Source organism: Merops nubicus, unplaced genomic scaffold (assembly GCF_000691845.1).
Source record: "Merops nubicus isolate BGI_N331 unplaced genomic scaffold, ASM69184v1 scaffold13400, whole genome shotgun sequence".
NCBI classification, from domain to species: Eukaryota; Metazoa; Chordata; class Aves; order Coraciiformes; family Meropidae; genus Merops; species Merops nubicus.
This window is the reverse complement of record NW_008585108.1, coordinates 1-27,391: the sequence shown is the minus strand read 5'-3', so window position 1 is coordinate 27,391 and position 27,391 is coordinate 1. Positions and strand designations below refer to the sequence as shown.

Here is a 27,391-nt window from a genome sequence, read left to right as displayed (position 1 = left end):
AAGGGGAATATCCTGAGTAGGATTTGTAAAGATGAAGCAGATGATACTGTGATGAGAAAGTATACAAATCAATGCATAAGCTGATAATATATCAGAAGGAAAAAAAAAAATTAAAATTACTTATACACTGTAACTGTGCTAATTTCTGATGCTGATAGTATTTTAAAGCAATGTTCAAAAGTCTGTCTAAAATGGTCACAAAAATTATTTCAAACAGAGAGACATCTTGCAATGACCTCCATTTTTTATGTTTAGCACAAACACTAAAAGGTGGCTAGATTAATGTATGGGTTCTGAATATTAAAAGAGTTTTTAGTCTAATAGAGGAGGGTATAACAAGAAGCAATGGTTCAAAGATAAAAAGAAACTATTTCAATGGGGACATACTTTGAAAACCAAAGGTAATTAACTCCTGAAGTAGAATATAAAGGGTATTTTCCACCTTTTGATGTTCTTAAATCAAGACTAGATTGTTCAGCCAAGGCTTAATGGACTTTTTACAGATGTTGTTATAAATTTGTTATTGATAGCTATGATACTGGCAATAGATCTGAAGTCAGACTAGACTATCTAGTTCAGAATAACATTATTCTGAGCATCACTGGAACATCAACAAAAAAAAAACCCTAAACACGATTTTTGTTATTCTTCATTACTGTTCTTGACTATAAAAACAGAAGTAAATTACTTTTTCTGCTTTCTCCCCTGAGTGAGTACTTAAGAGAACTAACTCTTCTTAGGTAAGAGAAGGGTTTATTTATAATGGTCTAGAAAACCCATAAAATAATTTACTGAGACTACTAATTCTTTGCTTCTTGACAATTATCTAGTTGCACTTAGACACAGTATCTTATGATTCAAAAACCAAACTTGTGGTGTTAAACCAAATGGACTGTTGTGCATTAAGGTTTGTTTTTTTTTTTTAAAAAAATTGACAGTTATATCTTTTAATTTTCTTTTGTGTTTCTTTGAAGAACCCAAAAATAATCTAGATTCCAGTACATTCTGGAAAACCTGTATGTGTAAATCAGGTACTTACTGATGTATCTCTAGATACACTCACATATGAGGTGAAATATTTAGGTAGCATAAAACAAATGTAGTTACATCATTATTTGTATACAAATTGCTTCTACTAGTAAAATAAACATATAATTTTGTAACGTAACATATAAATTCATGCATTTAATTTTATGCTTCATTATTAGACAGAAAATGTCATACCAGAAAAAAATTGTCACTTTATTTTAATGACAGAACTGCTTTAAGTGAGTTGAATAAATGGCACATAAAATTTGTCATACTTCTAATGACCTAAGCAGCTGAAATGCCTAGTTCTCCAAAAGGCACAATAGAAATATTTATATATTTTTTATGAGTCTTTAGTCTTTAGAGCTCTTCCCTGATAACCTAGTATAGCCTTTATATAGATGGCCAGTCATGTCTCTACAATTAGATAAAACCAGAACTGCTATAATTTAATCAGTTACAACCTGAAAATTATATTTTGAAAATCAAGTTTATTAATATGTAATCTTTAGGTAATCATATTTATCCTCCTAATTTACACAATATTTATGATACTCTACATGTCCTTGAAATAGGGAACAGGGACACTACACTATGAAAAAGTGGCCTAGCTGCTGGAGTTCATAAATTTTGTTCAGCTTTGGATGAGTTCAAAGAATTGCCATGTAAGAAAAGCCTTACAGAGGGAATTTATCTGATTATGGCAGTAATAATTACCCAGCTGTTTATTGCAGATAGAGAAATAATTCATGTAGGCAATAGGCCGTGGTGGCAATGACACTCTGCATTTAGTAAATATGCAAACTGTTCACTTCTAATTAACCAAGCTAGAGGATGCCCTTATTAAATGTATAAACTAAAAGTGCCTTCCTGACAAGTGATGAATTGTTACATTGCACAAACTCTTGCCACAGAATTACTGGAGTGAACTTGGGGCTTAACTTCATTAAGAGATCTTGTGGGATAGTTAAATGAGGATGGACAGCATAACAAGACCTACCTGACAGTCAATGATATGTTAGAGCTTAATGAAACTGTACCTCTTCCCCTTTTTTACTTATTTTACAGTGAAGATCCTACTTCAGACAAAACGTAAGACTGCGAAGTCTCTTTTTATAAAACAATATAAAATGCTAAGATTAGTCAGTCTTTGTCCTCAGAAAATGTTGTATGAGCTGTCAGTAATTCTAACAGTCCTTTTAAAAAATAAAAAATTCTATCCAGACACTACAGTGCCTTCAAAGCTCACAGGTATAAGACTATTGTTATTCTACAATACTATGTTGTCACACCTGTTTTATGCTACCTTCACCAAAAGTAATTAGCTACACCACAGACTATTTGGTCAAACGAGTGAGTGCAAGGATCTCAAATTTCTTTTTACACACTCAGATTTTAAAATTTCCTTTGAATACAAGTGAAATAAAGCTTACAATTTAATCTGTTCGTCCTAATTTTGTGTTTAGTGTTCTACAACAATGTATGAGAAAATATAGTCTTCGTATTTTAAAAGACTACAGTCTAACCAGTTATTTATGTTATTTATATTCACATTTATCTGCAAAGCTTGATCTATATTACACAGAACTAGTTTAAAAACATGATAAGACTGTTTTCACCACTTGATCAAGGGAGACATGAATAGAATAAGGCATGTGAGTCATGTCTAGCTGAATCTGCGTTGGAAATTCATCTTACTGACTAATCACAATGGTTTCTACCCTAACCTCACTGCATTCAGAAAGAGCTTTCCAATGGAGTTAAAACAGGGTATTGCCTGCTCTATAGCTTTATCCAGTTCATTTCAATTTCCTGATCAAACTAAAAAGATAAAAGGTCTATCTAAAATGTCTTCCTTTTGCAAAATGCATTATTAAAGGTCCATAGGCATATAAGCAGATATGTGGTATAAAAGCATATATGTAAATGAAACTGTGTTAATGTGCATAAAGAGGTAGGCAAAGAGAAGGCCTAAAAATGGACTGACTTGTCAAAGAGAGGTTTTATGCTCAGAATCTGTGAAGAAGGTTGGATTTACAGAAAACACATTTAAGAAAGAACAACCATCACAAAATACATGACAGCAGAAAACATTTTAATCAGAGATGAGTTTTGTTAAAATGCGTCATTTTAAAGCTTTTCTCTGGTCTAACTACCACTTAAGTTATTATGCCCATCTTAATATTGTTCAATGACAGAGAAGAAACAAATAATACGTTTTTATATCATATTCATCCTAACATCAAGTTTGTAGCTATGGAAGTACTCTGGGATCCTCAGTGGATTACAGTTCTGTTTCCTATGAGATACAGCAGTTATGCCTAAAATCCTCCAGAAAAGGCATAGATGTCTCACATTATGTGCCCTACTACTGGAAATTAATATTTAAATAAAAGAAAGCATATTTGGCACTTGAGTCTATTTCTACATGTACCAAAGAAAGCTGACAGGATAAGTTTATGTTCAGAAATTTCAAATGACAGGTAAATAAGTTACAAAAGCATAATATATTTCCTCTAGACATCTCTAAAGACAATGAAAAGAAGATGGGTTGAAGATAAATTAGTTAATTAAACACCAAGTGAAAGATAACATTACAAAAATGAGGCTTTTATTGTTGCAAGAATTCCAAGGAGCTGTCTGAAAGGCTTTGGCACTAATTGAAAATAGACTACAGAATCAATTGCTTCTGCAGTCAATGAGGAGGAACATTTTAATTGAATTATAAGACAATATATACATTCTTCAAAACACTTTGACACTTGAGAAACTGGGCAGCACCTAGACTTATCCTTATCAGAAAGGAAGAGACAGATAGAGGCTAACTTCTCATATTACTATGACATCAGACGATTTATTTTAAGCCCACTTCATGGAAAATAGCATTACCTCAAAAGTTTTGAGAGGGAAAATACTTGTCATGTTAGAAGTAAATAGAACTTAGTAATGCACTAGTAATCAAGAACAAGCTAGGTACTCTTAGTTTTTTTAGTACTACATGCTCAGGCATATTTGCAGAAAAGCTAAGCATTAGATTAGATCACTAGCACCATGAAACACTACTGTATTTCACTGTTCATTAAGATTATAAATAAAAAAATCAGAACTGCACAAATTATTTGTGAATATACATGCTGCTAAGGAAGTGATTTTTGTCACTTTGCATTATCTGTCATTTCTTGAAGGCCAAAAAGCTTTAGTGATTACTGTGATACTAAATCTGCTGATAGAACTAGTCAAACCTGAATGAAAGTCATATTCTTCAGGGCCATTCTCAAGGCTTTTTTACTACTAAAACCAAAAAAAGAGGAAGAAGAACATGGTGTCGATCCTCTAAGCGTATGAAATTCACTATTTGTAATCTTAACAGTGTATATGGAGACTATGATGCTTGCTAAAGCTAGATTCAGGTCTGTTTGCTACCTCTAAGTCAGTGGTTATTCAATAGCCAAGAAATCTAAACTATCTGCCTTGATTACACAAGAACACCAACACCAGTACTTTGCCACTGCTTTGTTATTTTTTTGACACTGCTATCTTGCTGAGTTCTGTGCCTAGGGAAAAATTTAAACGGTGCCATTCATCAGCAAATGAAGCACTACATCCCAAAATCTTATCTCTAGTGGCACACCTGACATATAGCAAAGTTGCTTTTCTGTAGTTTAAAGGCCAGTGTGTAGATAACCTTAGTCGAAGAACTGCAAGTTAATCACATAGTTGGGCAACTGACATCATCCATAAATTCTTCTGATATAATGGCACCAGCATGATAATTTATGTGATGTCCATTTGCTTATCATGGATTGGAAACTGTTTCACATAAAACAAAATTCTAATGTATTATATGGAATTATAGCCTATGCTAATTGCTTTTGGCATATTTCCCTATGTACCCATTTTGTAAGCTCTTGGAGACATTAAATGCAGTTTTAAGAATGTTCCAAAACAAGGTATTTTCCCTTAAAGTGAAACACACTACCTTCACTGAGAAGCAATGGAACTTACTTTAATGCATGTTTTTATACATGCAATCACCCAGCTGATTCATATTCAGAAAAAATACAGTATGCATATTTATTTAAACACAAATAGATGCTATAGATGATGACTTATTACAAAAATCTGCATACCAAAATTTTCTAAAATATTTAAGAACAGGTTTCCTTGCTTGGTTTAGAACTTCCTGAATCTTGTAGGAAAAAGGGAATTCAGGACTAAAGAACCCATTTCACTATTATACTGAGGCTAAACTGTATAAACGTCAAGAAAAATCTGAATTTGTGCTTATGTAAACAGAGTTCAAATTCATTCTTTTGCCCCCTATGAAGTGATTATTCTAATCACTTCTCAACTGAACTACTAGGGACTTTACTGGGGACACCAGCAGACATCACACCTATTGGTTTTGTAGCAGTGGGAATGCTGGAGGAAAACCTACACATTCCTCAGGCAATCTGGGAGCTAAAGCTGACAGTTATGTTCAGTTCATAGAAAAATAGTGTCTTAAGTTAGGGTAAACAGTCTGTTAAGTGAGTGGAAATTCACACATAATATGACTATTATTATTTAATCATATTTTAGGTCAAATTCTGTTAAATCAATTTCTGTTAAACTTAATTACATCCCTCTATGGTTTTAAATTGGGGCAGCTTCTATTAAGTTTACTTTCTCCTGGGGTTTTCACAGTAAAGACAAATGATAAAGGTCTGGCTACAAAATGAGGGCACCTATTAAATAAGGACGCCTTGTATTAAAGCTGAATGGTAAAGATGTGGTTACTGGTTGAGGAAATCCCTTAGTAAGGGAAGTATCTTTTACTTAAAAAATATATAGGGCAAAGGAGAAAAGAGAAGGAAACAAACTTTGATCAATAACTCTTGTAAGATACTCTTACAAGAAACTCGTAGAATGTCCAAAATTCCATGACAATCTCCTCTGAAATTTCTCTTAGAAACAAGAGAGTGGTAATTTGATGCAGGCTCCTCCTTAAAGAAGGAGGAGAAAATTAATCACAACTTCTGATTCTGGAAACCAAGAGGTAAAAATGTATCTCAGAAGGACTTGCAATGTAATTTCAAGTAATTGTTGATAAATTAAATTCTATCACCATTAATCTAGGCAATAAGTCTGAGAACTATGCATTGCAGTTCAGTTTAGAATTACATTACCATTTCAGAAAGAATACAGTTTAAATAGGCTGGGGGGGAGGAGGAATGTTATATCACTCTGAACTTAAAATCATTGTTTTACTGTGGTTCTATTTCTCTATGTGAACAAACTTGGCTCTTCACTAGCACTGACTCCACTAGCGCATATAATCTGACAAATACATCAGATAAATCAGTTCTTGAGATAACACAAATAAGAAAACATGCATTGTTTCGTGCATCATGTTGTGTTGTTTGTAGTGTTCTGTAGATGTGAAACACTCAAATCCAGACTGATCTGAGTGCACAAGTATGTTAGTGGCACTATCTGCCAACATATAGATTTCCATTATGCTGATGCTGGAATAAAATCCAGATATTTCATGAGTGTACTCCTTCAACTCCAGACAATTCCTGTTTTGTTTTTTTTTTTTTCACAATGAACAGTTGCCATAATTCTGCATATGCAAAAATGTTTTTTGAATTGAGAATTCCACATTCTATAAGAATTCCACATTTGATGTGATGGCTCTTGAAAACATGCAAAGAATCTCTCCTCTACCTTGTTCAGTGTTCCTCATAAGAAACATAGTGGGCCACCTTGGGGCCAAAGTAGTTGGCAGCAACTTAGTGCAGTGACAGGAAAAATCTGTTTGGCTGAGGGCCTACACCTGATCTTCACTAAACATCTGTTAGATTTCATAAGAAGAATGTTGAAGATAATACATATATTAGTTTTCAAATGTAGCCCAGTAAAGAGATTACTACAGTGATTCTTGATTGCACTTGAGCATTGACACATTTTTAAAATGGAAGCAAAAATTAATTTTTAACTTCTTTAAATACAAAAGATATATTTTGTAACCTGAAAGATATATATTTCTGTGAAATCCAGAAGAGAACCCAAATTAGCAGAATATCAGTATATCAGCTGCCAGATAAGAGCTCCAACAGACCAATTTTGACATATTTTTAGTATACCTAAAGTCATACTTCTAACCTTACCTTTAAAAAAAAAAAAAAAGCACAAAAAAAAAAGTATTTCTGATTAAAACAGTTACTCCATTCTTTTCCTGACTACATGGCCCAGCAAAAAAAATAAGGCCATTAATAGGGAGCATACAGGCCAGACTTTATCATTCCACCTCACAGACTACAAGAAGGATATGATGTGACTAAAAACAGGAGGAATAAACAAATTGAGGTATTCGTTCATGGTGCATAAAGTAGCAAAGGAAGGAGTAGCCCAAGCTAGAAACCATCATCAGGTCCAACTCCAACCATGCAGAAATCATTATAATAATTGGCAGAGAAAAGCATAATTACATACACAAGCCCCATTCCATCCTGGTCTTGAGTGTCTGTCCCACCATTGCTGGAAACTCTAATTGCAGTGGACAGTCAGGGAGCCCTTTCAACACCAGGAAATCCTCCGCACAACACACACTACATAAATAATCTTCCTCCACCCACTGCAGGAAGAGTCAGTCTTTCTACTATTAAATTTAAAGGCAGGACACCTGGTGTTAATTTCCTAACTGGTTTTCACCCAGGGTTGGCCAGGCCTTGAGAGAAAACCAAGAGGAAGGTCTCTCCTGCTTGGTTGTGGCCATCATCCACACATCAGCCTTGATTCAGAGCTTAGCGTTTAGGCCCCAGCACTTCATCTATATATACGTTTTATGGTTTTTAATGACCTGAAGCAAATACTAGGGAATCTGATGAACATGTCCAAGTACTATAAGACAAATATTTTTGTAGACCTCCTGCCATGATTTAAATGCTCTGTCCCAGCCAAAACCAAGACACCTCCAAAGTTATATGTATCCAGCACAGATCTTTGGTGCATGTGGGGAAATAAATAAAATACAAAGCTCAAATCAGTCTATGTTCCGTACAGCAGAAATACCACTTGCTGTCTTGTTATCTGAAGAAATAGCCATGGATAAGGACAACAAATGTGCTAGAAAGAAAAAATTGCCTCTATTTTAGAGAGCTTTCAACTTAAGTACAGGGAAAGACGTGCAGTGGATAGGAGAGAGAGAGTCAGAACATATAGCAACAGCAGTTCTAGCCAGAAATCTAATAGATGAATTAATCTCTTCTGTAACTATGTAAAGAATCCACTTTACTATATCCACACCAATGTCTTTCATAATTAGTATTCATAGTATAGCTCATACATGTAAATTAGATCCAAATCTGCACTTTCATTCATTGTCACTAATCAATTTTGAAAAAAAAAAAAAAAACAATGAAAAGACTTTTGTTAGCTTGTTCATAGTGGAAAAAAGAAATTCTAATTCAACAAAACATATTTAGGACATACTAATCTATGAGTTCGAAGCATAGGTGAAAAGCCAAATTCAGTTTTATTAAACTGGTATAAAACCAGATTATGTCTAATTACTTAAAAAAAATATGTTCTGAATTCTTAATAGTGTAAAAGAGAACAGAACGTGGCACACCATGCTCAGACTTAGGATAAAAAGAATGAAGACATATACATATATAAATTTGATAATAGAGGGGATTTTAAACTCAAATAAATAGTTTAATTAGTGCCATAAACTTAGAAATAAAAGAAGAGGAAATGAATGCTTTATCACAAGGATTTTTTTCTTTACCTGACAATCTCATTATTCACAGAAAGGGCTTCCAGGTATTTCTTCAGTGCATAATAATTATGGATATATTTACGAACATAATAGCCTCGCCATCTTCTCTGAATCTAGAGGAAATAAATATTTACTTAGTATATTTCAAATCAAAAGTTTGTATGCATATCAAGTATACGTTATATTTCCCAAATAACACGGTTTCTCAAAAAGTGATATCAAGTAGAATCATCAATGTGTTTTAGTGAACAAGATGAAGAAAGGACATAACATATTGTAGTTAAACAATGATATTAACTTACTATTAAATGCCAACATTGAAAAATTAGTATCAAGTTTTAAACCACTGCTCATAATGGACTGTGAAAATGAAAAGATGTGTTTGTTACTGCCAGTGGCATTGGTCTGTGTAAGAACAGTGAAAAAGCAGACAACAGAAGTTATGTCTTTTCTCATGTACAATATTCATTCCCTGTGGAGTCACCATCTCACCAATATCTTCTGCTGTACTCTCACCTTTGTGCTCTGGATATAATCTAAACTGAATAGAAGCTTTCCCAGTAACTCAGTGAATCAGGCTTTCTGGAAACATCGTTTACAAATTGCAGTTCTTTAATCTCCAGTGTAAGATGATGAACATCTATTTGTTGCACATTAATTATAATCTTATCACAAAACACTATGCCTCCTGTATAACAGATAAAGCTTAAACTGGAAAAGAAAACTTCTATCGGGTACGTAGACCTGAAGTTGTTTTAAGAACAGAAATTAGGTAGCATCTTCCTCCAGAAAGGATTCATATTTTCGTGTATTTTTAAAAGCATCAGTTGAAAAAAAATAAAAGAGAGGACACAAACAAACAAAATAAATACTTGGTCTAGCCTGACTTTACTCAAGATTTATTTCAACAAAACAATTGAAACCTCTTTGATACTTAAAAATTCTAATCATTATGTTTCTGAAATGATTACAGGTTTACTGGCTATCTGTTTTGTGAGAAGGGTAAGCAAGTATTAATCAGGAAAAAAATTATCAATACTGCCTTTTGGCTAAGCCATATTTATCCTTAAGCCATGACATGTACAGATGCAAGACAAAACTGGCTCTATTCAGTCATGCAGAAAGCTGCCCTCACTCTCCATTTTCTTTCCCATAAGAGGCCAGTGTATTCTGGATAAATACATTTGGAAAATAGATTAATGATATTTTCTTCTGTTCTCATTGTATAGTTCCTCTTTCTTCACATTCTTTCATCCTTGAACTTATTTATCTTCCTGAAAAAAAATTCTTTCCTGGCTTTTTTGTCTCCCCCTTTTTTTTTTTTTTCCTCAATATATGTCTAAATTCACCTCCCCATTTCTATCTTCCAGTCTGCATTACATTCACTCTTGCTCAACTGCCATCTCTCTGACTTTTACAGCTATAAAAACTTAAGAAACTTCACAGCTGAAAGGCAGAATCTACATTAAAAAAGCGAGAAGATTGAGATCTTGTGATCCAGAAGTTACTCCCCTTCACTAAGTGCATTGAATAGAAGAATGTTGCTATTTGCCAAGAGCTCTCCTTCTCACGTGGCCTTCTGGCTGCACGACTTTTCAAGAACTTAAATTCTTTGGTGTATCTACAAGAAATATGTGGGGTTTTTTTTTTCCCGTTACACCAACACTTCTTTTTCCAGAATGAAAGGATGAGGGATGATATGCTAAGTGAAGTGCAATGCATGTGTTTTAGAATTATTTTTTTTTTAACCCCACCTTTTATTCCAAAGCAGCATTTAAAAAAAAAAAAAAAAAAAAAAGGAAAAAAAAGGACAAAAAGAATGTTGTGATTTATTCTGTTTGATTCAGGAAGAAGGCAAGGAAAAAAAATAGTTGCCCATTGTCGACACTATCAATCAGCCTTTGCACTCAGTGACTTCTGAGTCTGTATCATCAAGTCTTGGGAGTGCTCTTCAGTAACGGGCAAAATTGTCTCTACTCCTTCCAGTTCCACTGCAGCCCACCTTTGTACCACTGTGATAACCAACAAAAGCTATTGCAATTTTTCTATCTGAGCTGAAAACAGTAACTCACAGGAGCCATCTAGAAGAAAACTAACTAAAGCAGGGTTACATATTTTCATACTTTGTCTTGGGTACCATTTTTCAATTTCAAAAGCCAAACCATTATTTTTTAAAGTAAAAACTAGCATTCAGTCTCAACTGATGGCACCTTGTGGTACAGTTTTGATTATCTCTTTACATGAGATTTAACATGAGAACAAGTATCACAGGAAAGCTTTCAATAAGTCTTTCAGTGATGAGTCACCAAGAAAGTAAGATTATGCACTAGAGATACTAGGAATAAGAGGATATTAACTTTTAATGTTAGTACCCTCTTCAGTTTCCCCTTTATGCACCATGATGTATTTTCCTCTCTTCTCAAATAAGACTCAAAACTGTATTAAAAAAGTTGTTTGTTTCTTTTCCTACGTGATGTTGTGAAGTTTTTTGGTGGGTTTTTATGTTCGTTTGTTTTTTAATAAAAAGAGTTCGGACCTCTAGATACTGTTATGATATATATAAATAATAGTTATAGGAGTAGCCAAAATGAGAACAGAAAAAGTTAAGCACTAAACATGCTTCTTTGCAGTAAGTAATGGTAAATTTCATACCCTTTGCTACTCCACTTTCTCATACACAAGCTTATTGAGTTAAAAAGGGATAGAGAGAGAGCAAAGAATGAGTATGCCTTCAGAGATCTGGGATTAAGCAAAATCCTTTGCATGTGAATAAGGATCTTAGCTTTGTTTTTCTGTTTGGCTTCAAAATTTCTCAACAAGAGCAACTTGGCTTCCATATAGCTGTGTGCTCATTAATGCAGGATTATGGTCCCTTTGAAACTCTTTCTGACAGTTTTCACCTCCCAGTTATAAATGCAGAACTGGATACTTCTTAGTTATAGGATCAAAACTCAAACTAAAAGACAGGAGACTCAAAATGTATACAGCTATCATTTTCTCAAATGGGCTCAATGTACCAATTAAATGCTGCATTCTATCTTTATTTATACCACTTTCTGTTCAGAATGACCACACTGATTTCAACTAAATGAAACATAAGTAAGAAAAACTGCATTATGTCTCAAATTATTTTATGCTAGATTTCTGTTTCCCTAATACTGTATGTCAGATATCAAAAAAGTGAAGACTAATCTTTTCAGAAAAGATCATTTTACACAAAGCTTCTGATGATTATATTGTCAATGTGAAAGTTCTAAGTGTTTGCTTTTATAAGGAAGTAAAACATGCTATGAATATACTTCTTTTTAATTCCAAGGTGAATGTTTAAAAAATTCTTGAAAAAAGAGACAAGTGTATATGCCCTTCAAAGTAATTAGCAAGTTTCAACAGTGATTGGTACAAAACAATTATTGTCATTGATCAGCACTGAACAGATAATTTTAAACAAAGTCATTGTGTGCTCAGCAGATTACAGCTTGTTAACGGGCAAGTTCTAAATGACCTCTTAAGCTAGTCAAATCAATGATGCATATTCCTCATTAAGTAACATCAAAATGTAAGTGGTCTTATAAATAATGTTTATTTTAAGCACTAAAACAAATGGCAAAACCTTGATATATCAAAAGCCATCTGCTCATGGAAATACTTTTTTTTTTCATAGGATTACTATTGTTGCTGAAAATTTATGGCAACCTTAAATCTTTTAAGGGAGAGAATAATATTCTGACCTGGTACTCAAAAATGAAATTGATTAAAACAAGTTCTCTGATTTCATTTGAAAAGGTGAAGTTGATAGTCTTGGTTACAACTAAACACAATCCAGGGAGACAGAGATGTAGGCTGACTTCAAAACTATAAGCATATGCACGCCTTCTATGACACTTCAGTTGCCAAAATCAAAAATGCCTTTCTGTCTATAGTCAGAAAGTTATTTCAGTTTATAGTTTAGTGGCTATAAACTGAAATAAGTATTTTAATAGTACTATGAGGCCCAACTAAGCAGCTAAATAGATAAACACGGTTATTGTTACTTTTTCAGAACACGAAAGTAAATCATGAATCATAAAATCATGAATCAATCTCACAATGTCTGAATATGAGGTACAGTCGATTTTGGAAGCTTGAAGTCTGGTCACACATCTGTGTAGAAACTCAACAGGGCTTATTCATTATTGCACTGGACCTTGGTTAGTTTTTCAAAAAACAGATAACAGCAAGAGAAGCCACATTCAGTGTTTTGGAATGGTACCATCTTAAATCTACTCTGCAGATATGACTGCACAAGATTTAGATAGAGGAGAATCAGATTCTGACATTTGTAACTAAATAAAGATCTGCTCTATTGTTTTCTACTGATTTAAATTTCCATTAAAGAAAAGGACATGACTGATAAAATGGTACTTTGAAGATTTATATCACCTAATGATTCAACATTATATTTCCATTACAAATGAATGGGAACACATTCAATTTCTTTTAAAAATGAAAGACCAAATGCAAAACTCCATTTGACTGGAATACATAATTACTTCTGGAATTTGGTCTTCAAATGCCTTCTAAAAGTACACAGCCAACTTTTAAGAGCTGGCTTACATCTTGTGTTTTCCCACTGATTTCAGCTCCATGAGTATACAGCATTCCACTGTGGAATACTTTCAAACTAGCTAACTAAGGAATAAACTAAAACAAAAACAAACACATAAACAAAAAATGCACACAAAATAAAGTGTGTTTCTGAGGAATTAGATTGCTGTCAAACACTTTCACATGCACCAAATATACAATTCTAATTTGTGCCTTTGAGAGAACCAGCACTAAGTCAAAAACCTGATGGGAACACATCTCTTGAGTTTGAGTTATTCTGGAATCAGAAAGTCCACAAAATTAAAATCTATTCTGAAAATCTGCCTACTTTTCAGGAGTTTCCTTGGGTTACTCTCCATCCCCATCACATTCTTACATTTGCTATAATTCAAAAGGTAAGGTGCATTGCCTGAAAAGATATAGGCTTCTAAAATAAAGCTGGTTTATTCCATAAAAGAATTAAGTAAGATAAAAAGATTTCATAGAATGGATTGTGTTGGAAGGGATCCCAAAGATCATCCAGTTCTAAGCCCCCTGCCATGAGCAGAGACACCTCCCACTAGACCAGGTTGTTCAAAGTTTCATCCAGCCTGGCCTTGAACAGTTCCAGGGAGAAGGCATCCACAGCTTCTTTGGGCAATCTGTTCCAGTGCCTCAGAACCCTCATAGTGAAGAGTTTCTTCCTTATTTCTAATCTAAATCTACCCTCTTTAGGTTTAGAGCCATTACCCCTTGTCCTATCACTACATGCACTTGTAAAAAGCCCCTCTCCAAAATTTCCTTATCCCAAGAATTGTCTCATGTCTTTCCCGTGTTTTACATACATGTTCAGGGAAAAAATGCTAATTTCTTCTTAAATATATTTTGCGGTTTTCCCCATAGCAAACTTCATTTGCTGTATATTTATGAAAGTTCAAGGACTGTTTTTAATCTTCCTCATCTGGTAAAATTCACTCATAGTACCATCAATGAGATCAGAGCAGTTCCATTCCTAAGTTTAGGCAACGAAATTGTTCTGTGCTCTCTGAGTAACTCTTTGAGATTCAATACATCAAACGTCATGTAGTAACAAAAGAAAAAGCATGGCCACATCAACAAACAAAATCATTTCTATATTTATAAGAATACTTGCAGAGAGAATGTTTGGGGTTTTTATCAGTATCATATATGGTAAGGTACAATGAACATCTAAATGGGGCAATACACATGCAGGTACCTTAAACTCAGCTACAGTTTTCAAATACAACCCAGACTACCGCGTGTAACTTTAATTTTTAACTATGTACTATTTCCCGCTGTTGCCATCAGCATATCAATCAAGTGTATATTATACTGGTTTGCTCATTTTATTAAAAGCAAATTCGGAGCACAATTGACTTTTCATTTGTTTAACAAGTGAAGAAATATTTACCCTGACAGCCATTTCATTGTAGAAATTCATCTTCATAATAAAATATGCTGTCTGTGAATCAAGGAAAAAAAAAGATGGCATATATTTCAGTTACACAAAGACAGTGCTCCTATTTTTACATATAAAAGATAAGAATCTTTATACATAATACATAATAAGAGTTCTAGGCTAAGAGAGAATAAAATCAAACTTTGTATTGAAGAGATAGGCTTCCTAATACATAATGCAGGCCTAACCAGAAAAATCTATGGTAGTCAAACTAGGAGCTAATGGAGATATATGATCATAAAATGCTCTCCGCTGAGTTTGATAATCAATGGTGCTCTACTGAGAGTAGAATAACAAAGCAGAAATATTCACAAGTGCTGGTGACACGTAGTATTGTATGATTTATTCACTGGGGTTCTTTTAGCCAAAACTCACAGAAACATAAAAGGAATTCATATTTCAAGACGTCTGGTTTAATGAAAAATTCAAAGAAATGCTGTCTTCAGTCGAAATCGTTCAAGGATACGGATGCAGTGATGGAGCAAAATTGTGCCTTCCAACCATCTGTACTAAATGTTATGTACTTAGCTGCCTCCCGAGTAATCCTTGGGAATTTTGTTTCATTTAATATTCATTTTAACATCATAAAATCATAAATACAATGATACCATGTTACAGTGAATCCCCTGATATAGAAAACATTTCCTCAAGTCCTGGTTTCTTTCCAATAAAGTAGAATTCCTCTCATAGTGAACGAATCCCCTATTATACTAAGCAATCACTTGGCAGCATAGGTTATTTTAATGGATACATCACTTTAAACTAAGCTTTCACATCTGTTCCGCCCTCTAATTACAAATGCAAAATGAACATAATTCACAATTGTATCATAAAAAGTAAAATATAAGTACTTTGAATGCAAGAGTATGTCCTTTATTTAGCACAACATGCAGCTTTTATGTGTTTCTCATGTTTTAGACACAAATCAAAGGCAAAAGTACTTTCCCCTGATATAGTGATTTTCTCCCCCATGGCAAACAGGAATTCAGTATAAAAGGGTTTCACTGTAATTAGTGTTATTTGAATTGCCTAGTCTGATCCAAAGCAAATTGTCTGTGGAGAGCAGCAGGACTGGATTATTTATCAACAGTCTGGGCAATTAAGAAACAGTTGGCTGCAATATGTTATTTACAAATGAACACAATGATGCTACTTCATTTTAAATTCTCTTTCTTCATTACATTAAGCAAGGCATAATTCCTGCAGTTTAATTAAGGTGCATTTTAAATGCTCACTTTCATATCATACCAATCTACTAATAATGGAAAGAGTTGAAAAGATATTTCTTACAAGAAAGAAAAATGCAGGACTGCTAAATTTCAAAAAAAGTTTCAGGTATATGTGTAGAAGTATACGCACACACATATACATATATATATTTGAGGAACGCCCCACCCCAAAGGTATGAATTAGAATATATAGTGGACTCTATCTCCATAAATATTTTCTGAGTGATACTAACAGTAGGTAGCTAAGACTGGAAAGAAACAATGGTTGCCAGATCTAATTATATCCCTAAACTGTTTGCTTAAATTGGTACATTTTGCTTTGCAGCTCATCTTTTCTTTCTTTGGAAGGGAATGTAAGAGTGGCCACACCAACAAATAGATAAAGTACATTTTTAATGGAAATTCATAAGCTAAGGAATTATCATCAGATTTCTGCCCATCAATGATTAAACTAAACAATCTCACACCTTTTTGTTTATTCTTCTCACAGTTAAAGGCTGCAAATACTTAGGTCAGAATCCATCCCATTTCACTGAAGAACCTAAATTGAAGACCTAACATCATTATGTTCTTTATGTCATCAGTACTGACAGTGGGACCATTTTTGCTCTGAGCTGGGCAAAGTATTGAAGAGCTCTGCAATTGCATCTCTGTCTACTATTTACATAGATAGTCAATGGCAACTAGGGCCCTAACTTGCATACCTTACTTAGGTGTGAGAAATCCAAGCCTTACCCTACCATTACTTAATAATAACTCACAATAAAAAGGAAATTACACACTCCTGCTTTTACTCAATGTTGTTCTAAATTACAAGGGAGCCAAATGTAGAGTTGCACATGTAACTGTCTCACAGACTTATCAATGTACTAAAAGCCAAAGCCTGTGCCATCATCTAGGTTCTTTTGCAAATGGATTTGCCCTTTGTTTTCTAATCTTCATTAGGATAACATGTACTAGTTCTGCTGTTACAAGTGATGGAGAATGCTTTCATCCCTGTTCACAAAAGCATAGTCATAAGTTACTGCTTCAACCCAAGTCTATAGTCATGTACTTTCCTAGTAAAAAAATTGGAGTACTCTTGTTCAGAAGTCTCCTTTCTTATGCTCATGAGGAATTTCCTGCATTTCAGCTTGTGCCCATTGCAATGCCTCTCATTCTTTCACTGGATGCCAATTCCTAGTTGACATCAAATGGTTGACATTCTGGGAAGAATTACTCTGCCATCTCACCCACGTGCACCACGCTCACTTCTGAACCATGAAGTCTTTGTATCTGTATCTGATGTTAATACACAGATCTCCCTACCAGTTTACTTTAAGTCTATGAATTCAAAAAATATTTGAAGTCTTTTGTGGTACTTTTTCTGTTCAAAAACATATTTGATGATCACCTATTTGATCATCACCTACCATATTTGATGTCACTCCTTCCAAAGTGAGCTGAAAGTAAGGCCGTCATGCATGCCGACTTCATATGACAATGATAAGTTAAAATTCTCTTTTCTTTAACAAGTGATTTCTTGACTTCGAGGGATATTGTGAAAAGAAACAGTGGCTTACAGTTTGATTCATATTCTGGTGTTTGCCTGGTTTTAGAATTCATACCTTCTTACAGGTCATGCAAGATTTTCAGAATACAGTACAACTACTGTAACTAAGTTATTAAGGAAACTATAGGAGCACAGTTCTTAATTTTAACTTGAGGTTAATACAAGGAAACAAAGCTTTACATCATAGTATCTATATTTAGAAAGGCACATAATTTTAGTTATATAGACACTATCAGTAGATTTTTTTAAACTTAGAGTAACAAATGTACTGATGCACATATGGACAGCTGATCTGATGAGCCTCAGCCTTTGTTATTTTCCGCATCGGTACCACTCACATTTCACAATTTTGAATATAATCATTAAAATGATTTATTATCAAGTAATCATGGGTATTTTGTGCATATGCTTTGCCTTGTTTGCTGGCAGCAGATAACAATCCAATCATTATCAGAGGACAAATATTAAAGAGACCATTTTTTTTTTTATTTAAAGGACTATGATGTCAAATGTGTCGTGTTTCATAATCAGGAATCATTACAACAGTAATTAGCAAAAGTTCAGTGCAAACATAAACTTAAAAGTTGTGTTAAGCTGCTGAGAAGGTTTTATTTCTTTTTAAAATATTCCGAATTCGGACACTGATTGAGTAAAGATAGTACAGTAATGAATATAGGGAATGAAATTGAACTTTATATTTAGCCCACTCCAAAACTTATAATATTGAATATAGTGTTCTAAACGGAGATAAAGGTGCCTTTTTATCTGCTACTTGTATGGCTTTCAGACTAGATTTCAATGAAGTTAGCCTATTTAGTGCCCTCTAATCAAAGAGATGGCAAGCACAAGATTGTATTTGAGGGAAGAAGATGGTTTTCTATCTTGACTGCTGTACAATTCATAAGCTTGCAGACGAGATTCTTTTTCTCTAGAGCCTTGACCAATACTGGAAACTACTAGAATTCAGAAAATGGATGAATCAATGATCTGATTTAGAAAGTATTTGTTAAGTATGAGTTTGCACAATTTTTTGTCCCACATTATTCCACAGACTTCAGATTTGGCAAGGGCTTGTGAATTATGTCTGTTTGAAAGAACTGCATAGGAACTAGGATTTATTGGTTTAAGTATTTTTATTTTTAACTTCAGAAATGTATTTAAAGAATGGAAAGCTGAGGGAGTTTTATGATGCTAAGTATCTCAGCTTGGTTATTACAGAAAATCTGTTCTGATTTGAAACTCTTTATTTTAAAATGTAATTATCAGAATGTTTTTTAAGAAGAGAGAGCAAACAAAGAAAGAAGACATGAGGTAAAAGACCTCCAGTTTCATAGATGTATAGAACAATTGAGGTTGTTATCTCTGAGTGGAATGTCCTGTATTTCAGTTGTACCCTCTGCCTCTCACCCTGTTCCTGAGCAACAGTTCCAAGTGCTTTTGCAAGTTGGTTATTTGCGAAGAATTATCTTGCCCACTCACCTGTAGGGTACCATTTAGAACAGTGCAGTGGACAGTAGGCATAGTAATGACATGTTCATTTTGTATCTTATCTGGGCACCACCATTTTAACAAACTTTATACATAAAAATAAAAATAAGTCTCTGAAGTGATATCTTTCTGTTCAAAATAGGAAACTGATTACTATCAACAGAGAAATTAGCATTTGAACATGGGGTAGCCAAAAGATAGCACCTTACACTTTGGGGGAATTGGAAAGTATGCACAGTGGCCACCATCAGATCCTTGTCCTGCTTAAGTCCTCCTAAAGACCTAATGGTTAGATGCCAAAACAGACATGGTTCTTATTCTTATCTTGAAAAACACAGAAACACATAAATAACCTTGTTTCTTAAGTGGGATTCACCACTCTATTATGTTTTAAATGTGAAAAAAATGTAGAACTGGAGGGGATACAGTGAGATGCCTTCACATAAAACATTGCCTGAAGAATATCTACACCACCTGTGATAAACATTTATCTAATCTGCTCTTTAAAGTCTGCATTAGAGGGGGTTCCACAACATCTTTTGGCAGTAAATGTTGATGTTTCACATGAAGTTGTTTTATTCCCTTTTCCTAGTGGCTGCATGGATCTTTTCTTTTCATTAATAAATTTTAACATATATTAGCATTTTCGTGGTGTTTCTTCTACTACAGAAGCCTTTCTAGATTAAACAAGTCTTCCCCAAACTAGGGAACAATATTAAACTGAAGTCTCACTTTTTTTAAAACAGAACCCAATCCAGCCATGCAGCTCTCTGCCCTGGATTGAAAGACTAGTGTTTTAGAAGATAGACTGAAAACCACAGCCTGAAAGGATGATTCTTAATTTATTAGTTAAGCCAGGTAAATTGAAAGAGATTAAAACCTTTAATTAGATTACTGATAGGCTTGGGGAAAAAATAGACAAGATTTCAGGCATAAAAATCCTGCCACTTTAAAACATAGCTTACTAGGAGGTATGGACTTTAGCCTGTAATACATTAATACATGAGTCGTTATGGCTCTTCTTTTTATTTTTTTTTGGTCCTTTGTTTTTTCATGACTTGTCTGTTTTGACTGAAACACAACAATTTAGCAAAGTTAATCAAGAATAAATTACTAAAAAGCTCAAAACTATTGTAAAATATTAACATAAGTTGATAAATTAGTGAAGTAAACTGTATATTAAACATTTGGTTTATGTTAAAGGCAAATTAGTTTCTGAATCTCCTAAACCTCTTAACAGAAGTTTTAGCTTGTGTGCTATCATACACTTTTGCTATCTTTAAGTCCATCAAGGGAATTAGACTGACTGTGATATGCTGTGTGCCTTAAGGCAAAACCTTAAAATACTTCAGGGTTCATTAAGTAAGAAATTTAAAGCACCAAAACATAGAACAGCAATGTGTAGACACATTGGCTTATTTTCTTTTCAGAATTAAAAGTTTTGTCAGGTAAAAAAAAGCATCTTGAGAAGCTCCAATTCTGCAATTAGCATCATGTCTGCATGAGCAGATCTCATTGCTGGGTTGGGGAATAATACTCTAGAGCTGTAAGCACTTAAGCACAGACTTAACCATTATGAGTAGGCTTACTGAAATTAATGGTGCTTTTCAACATAGTAAAGTTAAGTATGTGTCTGTGTATAAAGGATCAGTTTCAGCTTTTTGATTTTTTTTTGAGATGAGTGAATAGATTACTTTAAATGTATTCTATAAATGAACAAAACAAAATTTTTAAAATTAGTTTTCTACCTCCACCATTTTTCTGAAGTGTCTTCTGCTTCGATAACCTCTCCACCACTTCTGTATAGAAATCACCATTTTGATCAGATATCTGAAATGACATATATAATAAATTATTATTTTGAGACTTTACAATATAACTTATTTTTTATTTTTCTTAATATTAAAAATAAATTATAAATAAATAATGATAAATTAATGATAAGTTAATAATAAATTATTTCTTAATAATAAAAATAATGTATAGTGTATATATATCCATAATTATTCCAAACAGATGGACACTGCAAACACACTTTGCACATATACGTGTATGCATATATACATATGCATACACATAAACACTTAAAAACACACATATTCATATGGAAACACATACTTTGCTTTTGGAAAAAATGGTTTACTGCAAATTTACCTGTATGCAATTTCATTTATAATTACAAAAGTTTAACGAAAAAAAAACCTTACAAATGTAATTTGCATGACAGATCACAGTATTTTCATTATTTTAACCAACATATCTGACCAGTTCAGGATTTTTTAAGTCCCACATATCTGGAGTTTTTAGACTACCTATTCCCTTTTATTACATTACACTTAGCTTAATTGTAAGTAAATCTTTACTCTGTTCTTATTATAGATACTTGATTATGCTACTAAATATTCTGTAATTGATGTTTCATATCAATTTTGCAGAAAACAATGCAATCATTACTTTGGGACTGCGTAAAAGTTATATAGGGGAGCATTCATATCACCTATTTTGTGGTCATCAAATTTAGATGCCTTGCAGCTAGTCATTCATCAGGGGCAATCTTTTCCAACAGGTAGTTCAAAGGACCTAAATTAGATTGTAATTAAGAGCACTGACAACTGGCTGTGTTGAGCCTGCGCTGCTAAATCAGACACCACATCCACCTTTGGAAAGATGACACTGAGCAGAACCACTCTGTACACAGCTGTGGAGAAAATTCTCTTCTACACTTAGCTAATGCAGTTCTTCTTACATGCTCATTATAATTACATTGGTCTTCTTACATTGGTCATGCCAAATACAAATGTGGGTTTTGAAGAGCATTTTCCTACAGAATAGACTGGCAAAGACACTTGGGTTTTCACCTTATTCTGCTGCATGCTGTGAAAACAGAAGGGCACTAACCAATCCTCTGTCTTTGTAGGGCTTTTTACACTGATGGCATAGCTGGTGTTCCTTGGAGGGCTAAAATACTGTGCTTGTTTGCCTGCTGAAAATTTATATGTGATGGCTGGAACCTTTGACAACAATTTGAACAAGTAGGAAATGGTTTACCAGTGACTTTTTTAACAAGTGCACATGATGGCTGTAGCTTATCTTTTATGAGGGTGTCATGGTTTAAACCCAGCAAACAACTATACACCATGTAGCTGCTCGTTCGTTCCCCCCTCCTTCCAGTGGGATAGGTACATGTGGTACAGCATGTATTTAATTCTATTTAAAAGCAGAATAACATTTTGGCTTTTTTTTTTTTTTGTGATTACAGTTTAAAGTAGGCCTAATACACCACCTCAGATAGGCTCGGACTCTGCATCCTCGAAACCAGCTCTGGATTTTGACAGCAGCTTTATACTCTATTTTTCTGTATTCATCTGCAGACCTGAAAGTACAAAAAGTAGTAATATTTGTCAGCATGGCAATCTAGTACCAAAACAGAAAATTTCTTCTAAGTATGTGTTGCTGTTGTAATTTGTGATCTTTTTCACCAGGTTTTTAACCTTTTAATTCTACATAGTTAAATAACAGTGCAGAACACTATAATCACATTAGTTACCTATTATGAAAATAATAAAGATTATCACAATTTGTAGATGATGTAAGGTTTCTGGGAGTGTACTTCTCATTCCCATACAATACTAAATATCCATGTCAGCGTGTCATGAACTTCTGTTGTGGCTGAACTATATGGTTAATGCTTTAATGATAATTAGGCCTGGATTATAATAAAAATCCCACACCTATTTAGAAAAATTGGATATCTACATGTATATTAGATAAATTAACTGTATTTAATATTATCATGATAAAAATAAATTGAATTAATAAAAAACAATATTAAGGGCGAGAACTGGTTCAAATACATTGTTTTATAACCAATAACAAACTATTTTGTTCACCACCTGAACAGTAATAGCATCAATAATTACCTGAAAGTAATAGCATCAAATGTCTGTAGCTTTTTTTAAGAAATACAAGCTGAAGTTACAGGGTGAAAGTAGAGGAAAGATGCCTTTTAGCTTGTTTTTTAAAAGGGGATTTAAAGAGGAAAAATATGAAAAAGAAGAAGAGAGGACTGAAGGAAAGAGAGATACAAATGTAAGTTAAAACTGTTATGAGATGATTAAAAAATGAATGCATCGAAAAGAAACTAGATGTTAAAATTTCCAAACTTTAAAAGGATTGGAATGTCAGGACACAAAATCTTAGTGTGGCTCAAAAGGAAGTCAGGAATTGGAAACAAACAGTGTTAGTAATTCAGATAGATACCAAAGGGCTGACCATGGGGATCTTTTACATGGAATGATAGCACTCAATGCAACAGCTGCTTGAGTCTTGACAGGACTTTTCACAATGGGAATTCAAAGACATGGATTTTGGAGATAATGTAGAAATTAAACTGGCAGCATATTGGCAAGTGCTGCAGACAGGCAAGGAGGGAACAAAAGGAAACAAAAGAACTAGAGAAGATGCTAGGGTTGCAGCATTGATTAATACAGTTACTAGATGAACCAATGAAAAAGGGAGAATACAGAGAAAGATAAAGAATTTGGTTTTAAATTACGTGAAAGGAAAGATTATCTGGAAAGTGGTACTGGTGAGGTAGCTGAAGATGCAAGACTCAGATCACCTCTAGATTTTATTTACTTCTTTGTTTGCTTCAAAATGTCAGTAACTGTCAAGTTTTTGAATTTAAAATGATATTCTAAATTTTCATGGATTTTTTGCTATCCCATTTTTGTTAGGAACATATTTACAAATAGTTTGATTTGTTATACCTGCTACAAAAGAACAATTAGTTTACTATTGGGTAGAGTTTTAAGTAGCTGATATTAGTTACCTCTCCTAATAAAGTGTTGTGTCAACATTAATTGCCTCAGTAAACACCAACAAGATTAATTTTGCTATGATAAATTAGGATTATCCTCACTATATTTCTTGAAAAACACACCACAATTTTACTAGCAGAGATCAAGAAGCATTAGCTCCCTTCTTTTAATACCATCTGGTGCAGCATGTGCTCTCAAATCACATTAAAAGGGCACAGATTTTCATGGTCATCTGACATGCATCAGACCTGGAGAACATGTCCAGTACCTGGAAACCATAGCAAACAGTCTTTTTTACCTAAGACCACAAAATAAGTCAATATCAAAGTTGGCATTTCTGTTAAAGAGCTTCCTTGTTCTTTTCCTGTGCAGCTTCCTAGGCTTCATAGCAAGTAGCTACCTCCAGAACACTTATACCTAGAGATAAATTATTTTGATTAAATGAGTGTAAGCTTTGGACAGGTAGCCATGATTACAGCCTGGAAATTAGGAGGATGTGGGACTGGCTGTGTAAGAGGTGACAGCTCCAAAAGCTGCCCTACCCACCTGGCAATGGCAACAATCTGCTTCTGAAAGTGCAGAAGCCTTTTCCTCTAGTATTCTAGTATTCTGTTATGGTTTTTAGTTGGCATTCTGTCTCGCCTGGTCAAGTCAGTTTAGAAATCCTTGTGAAGTTTCTTGAAGGAGACCAACAACAGGCTTGGTTTTCTACGGTATAGTTCTATAAACACTTTCAACTCACCTTGGTCAGTAAAAGTGGTTTGAGGTATAAGTTGCTCAAGCTGGTATTTGCCCTTCTGGTCAGAATGCATAGTTGTCATACTGTTTGAATTAAGCTTTTAGAGTCACAGATACTTCACAAAGACTTTACTGAATGTTAAAAAGGTATCCTCAAGGTCAGCATCCAACATATAGACTTTACAGTAAATAAAAGTAGTTTCTTGAATGCGTGAGTGATACAATTGTTTAACACTTAAGAGAATGTGCTAACAGATCCTTTGTATTCTAATGCTTGTGCTGATGGGGTATTTCTCAAGGTGCAGGCTTATGGTCTTTTGGCATTATGCCACCATGGGGCAAGGCCCGCTGTACGAAGGTGCTTTCCTAAAAAGTCAGTTTAGGAGACCTCATACCTCTGATAAAAACAGCGTTCTGCATAAAGCATGACACGATATTAAGATCAGAACATTAAGATCAGAACATTAAGATCAGGTAAACCTGTTCAACCACAACCAACTGGCAAGATATTAGAGTCATTAACCTGCCCCAAGTTTTAATGGAGCAGGTGTAGAGTCCTAAAATAGCAAATGCATTTTGAAAGATAAATAAAGTTTTCTAATTTGAGGATTTACTTTAAGGCACTTCAATTATTATGTTCCTCCTGCAGTAATAATTGCTTGCAACAGTCCTTAGTTTTCACCAGGGCTGCTTTCAGTAGAGCTGCTCTGGAGGGCATGTGTGTACTAGATGTTCTACAGAATCTTGCTTCTAGGTCTTCATAGATAGGTGAAGAAGGGAATACTTTTATCTTAAAATGTGTTTGACAAACATGGAACTAAATCCTTCATATCTTACCCTTAGAGGCATTTGCAAACAGAGCAACTCAGACACAAAAAAGGTAAATATTTGGTAATCTATATTATTCTGTACCTTCTGATGCTTCAGATCAACTCAGTTGTTTTGGGGAATCTGGTGAATAGTGACATCACTGCTGAATACTGACATCATGAAGTAACTGCTTTTTTATAGTATCATGTATTTTTCTCTGAATGCCCTCAAACTACTTCTGAATGACGAGTGACTGCAGAGATTGCACTGACTCATGTGCTCACAGCATCTCAGATTTGGCCATTTTAACAGGTCTATTACATTATGGAGATGAGGCATAATTCTGAAAGGGAAATTAAAGCCATTGTCTGATTTATAACATAAACGTTTCAAAAATACTTCAAAGACCCTACAGATTTGACACACAGTATTTCCCAAACCTTATTTGTTAAGTTTAAAAGTTAAATAAGGATCTACCAAAATCTCTAAACAAGATATTCTGTTATATTTCAGGATTTTCCTGACAGCTGTGTTGAGGTAGTCCAAGATTTTCACCCTAAAGAACAGATTACTGATCAGCCCTTCAGTTGCTGAGCTGGGCTGTTTGAAGCCTCTCATTTAAATTCTCAGCTGAAAATCTGAATTTCAAGAAACTGCTGGATTATAGCCTATTCTTAAAAGAGAAACAATTCATTTTTTGAAAGCTCGGCCAAAAAACAAATCCCCAAACATCAAGCATGCTGCCCTCCAATTGATTTCCATGTCTGGCTCAGCCTGCTCTTTCTAACCTGAAAGATGTGAAATAGAAGCATAGTCTCCTGTAACTGAAGCTCGTTTAGCAAACTGCTGCGTGCACAGCCACGAGAGTACAGGCTAAAATTCAGAGAAGGAAGAGGAAAAAACAACATTTTATATGCTGGCACAACTTGAACTTGATGTAACTTTTAGCAATGTTCAAAAGCTTTGTGATTCATGCTAATGATGTTGTAACTGGATTCTAAGACAAATCATTCATTAATTAGTAAAGGGAAAAAAAAAAACCCTGCAACTATGTTAAATGGGATTTTTCTCCCCTCTTTCAGTATTAACATTACATGCACAGCACCAGCAACAACACAGTTAAATCAAAGGGTTTCAGGACAAATCTATGCAATACTAAAATAGATCTTGAAACATTTTGTTTCCTAAAATCTGATCTGGTAAAAGTTGGCCACCGCCATCTCCACAGTCAGAAAACTCAGCAGCAAAAACTGGTCGACTCGATCAAGAGAAGGGTAACAGGTGATCTGATCTTTCTACATGGGATGTATTTGATCTTTAGGAGAATAAACATCTCCTTAATTTAGTAAAAGAAGACAAAACATGTCCCAGGTACTAGAAACCCAAGCCGTATACCTAATTTAGAAACAAAGCTTAATTTTAAACAGTGAGAATAAGAAAAACATTAACTCGGTCAGAAGCTGGAATTTCTCTGTCAAATAGATAGATAGATAGATAGATGCGGTGCCCTTCAACAGGATAAACTAAACGTCCAGTAAAAGTTAAAGGCTGGAGCCCCGACGGGCAGGGCTCCCGGCTTGCGTGCCGCTCCCGGGGGCTCAGCAGGAGTAAGCCGGAGCGGTGCGAGAGAGAGGGCGGCCGACTCCCGGGGCGGGATGGGGCTGAGTTTTGGGAGTTTCCAGAAGCTCCTTTTCCCTCGGAATTCGCAGGGTACGGAGGCAGGAAGGGGCACTATTTCGTAGTGCGCAAATGGACCCCTTAAAGAAACTGTCCTGCTGTCATGTCCTCTCCTTTCCTCTCCTCATAGTTATCACTGTGGCAGCACACTCTAGGGCGAGGGGACGGGCGCTCTCGGGAGGGCTTTGAAACCCGGTCCATTTCCAGCGGGAGTGCCGCCGCCGCGTTGCCGGGGAGGCC

At 34.6% G+C, this 27,391-nt stretch overlaps 1 protein-coding gene across 1 annotated transcript in view; it reads right to left on the bottom strand.

The window, feature by feature from the left end:
• The window catches only part of SPATA17 (spermatogenesis associated 17), a gene marked incomplete at its 5' end in the record, with an annotated part of 85,272 nt that extends 62,752 nt beyond the window's left edge, over positions 1–22,520 (bottom strand). The window contains 4 exons of the mRNA XM_008946610.1: positions 8,804–8,907; positions 14,790–14,840; positions 20,855–20,936; positions 22,390–22,520. Of these exons, the coding sequence (XP_008944858.1) occupies positions 8,804–8,907; positions 14,790–14,840; positions 20,855–20,936; positions 22,390–22,520 (368 nt within the window). The remainder of the gene's footprint in view (positions 1–8,803; positions 8,908–14,789; positions 14,841–20,854; positions 20,937–22,389) is intronic.
• Positions 22,521–27,391: the final 4,871 nt, after the last annotated feature.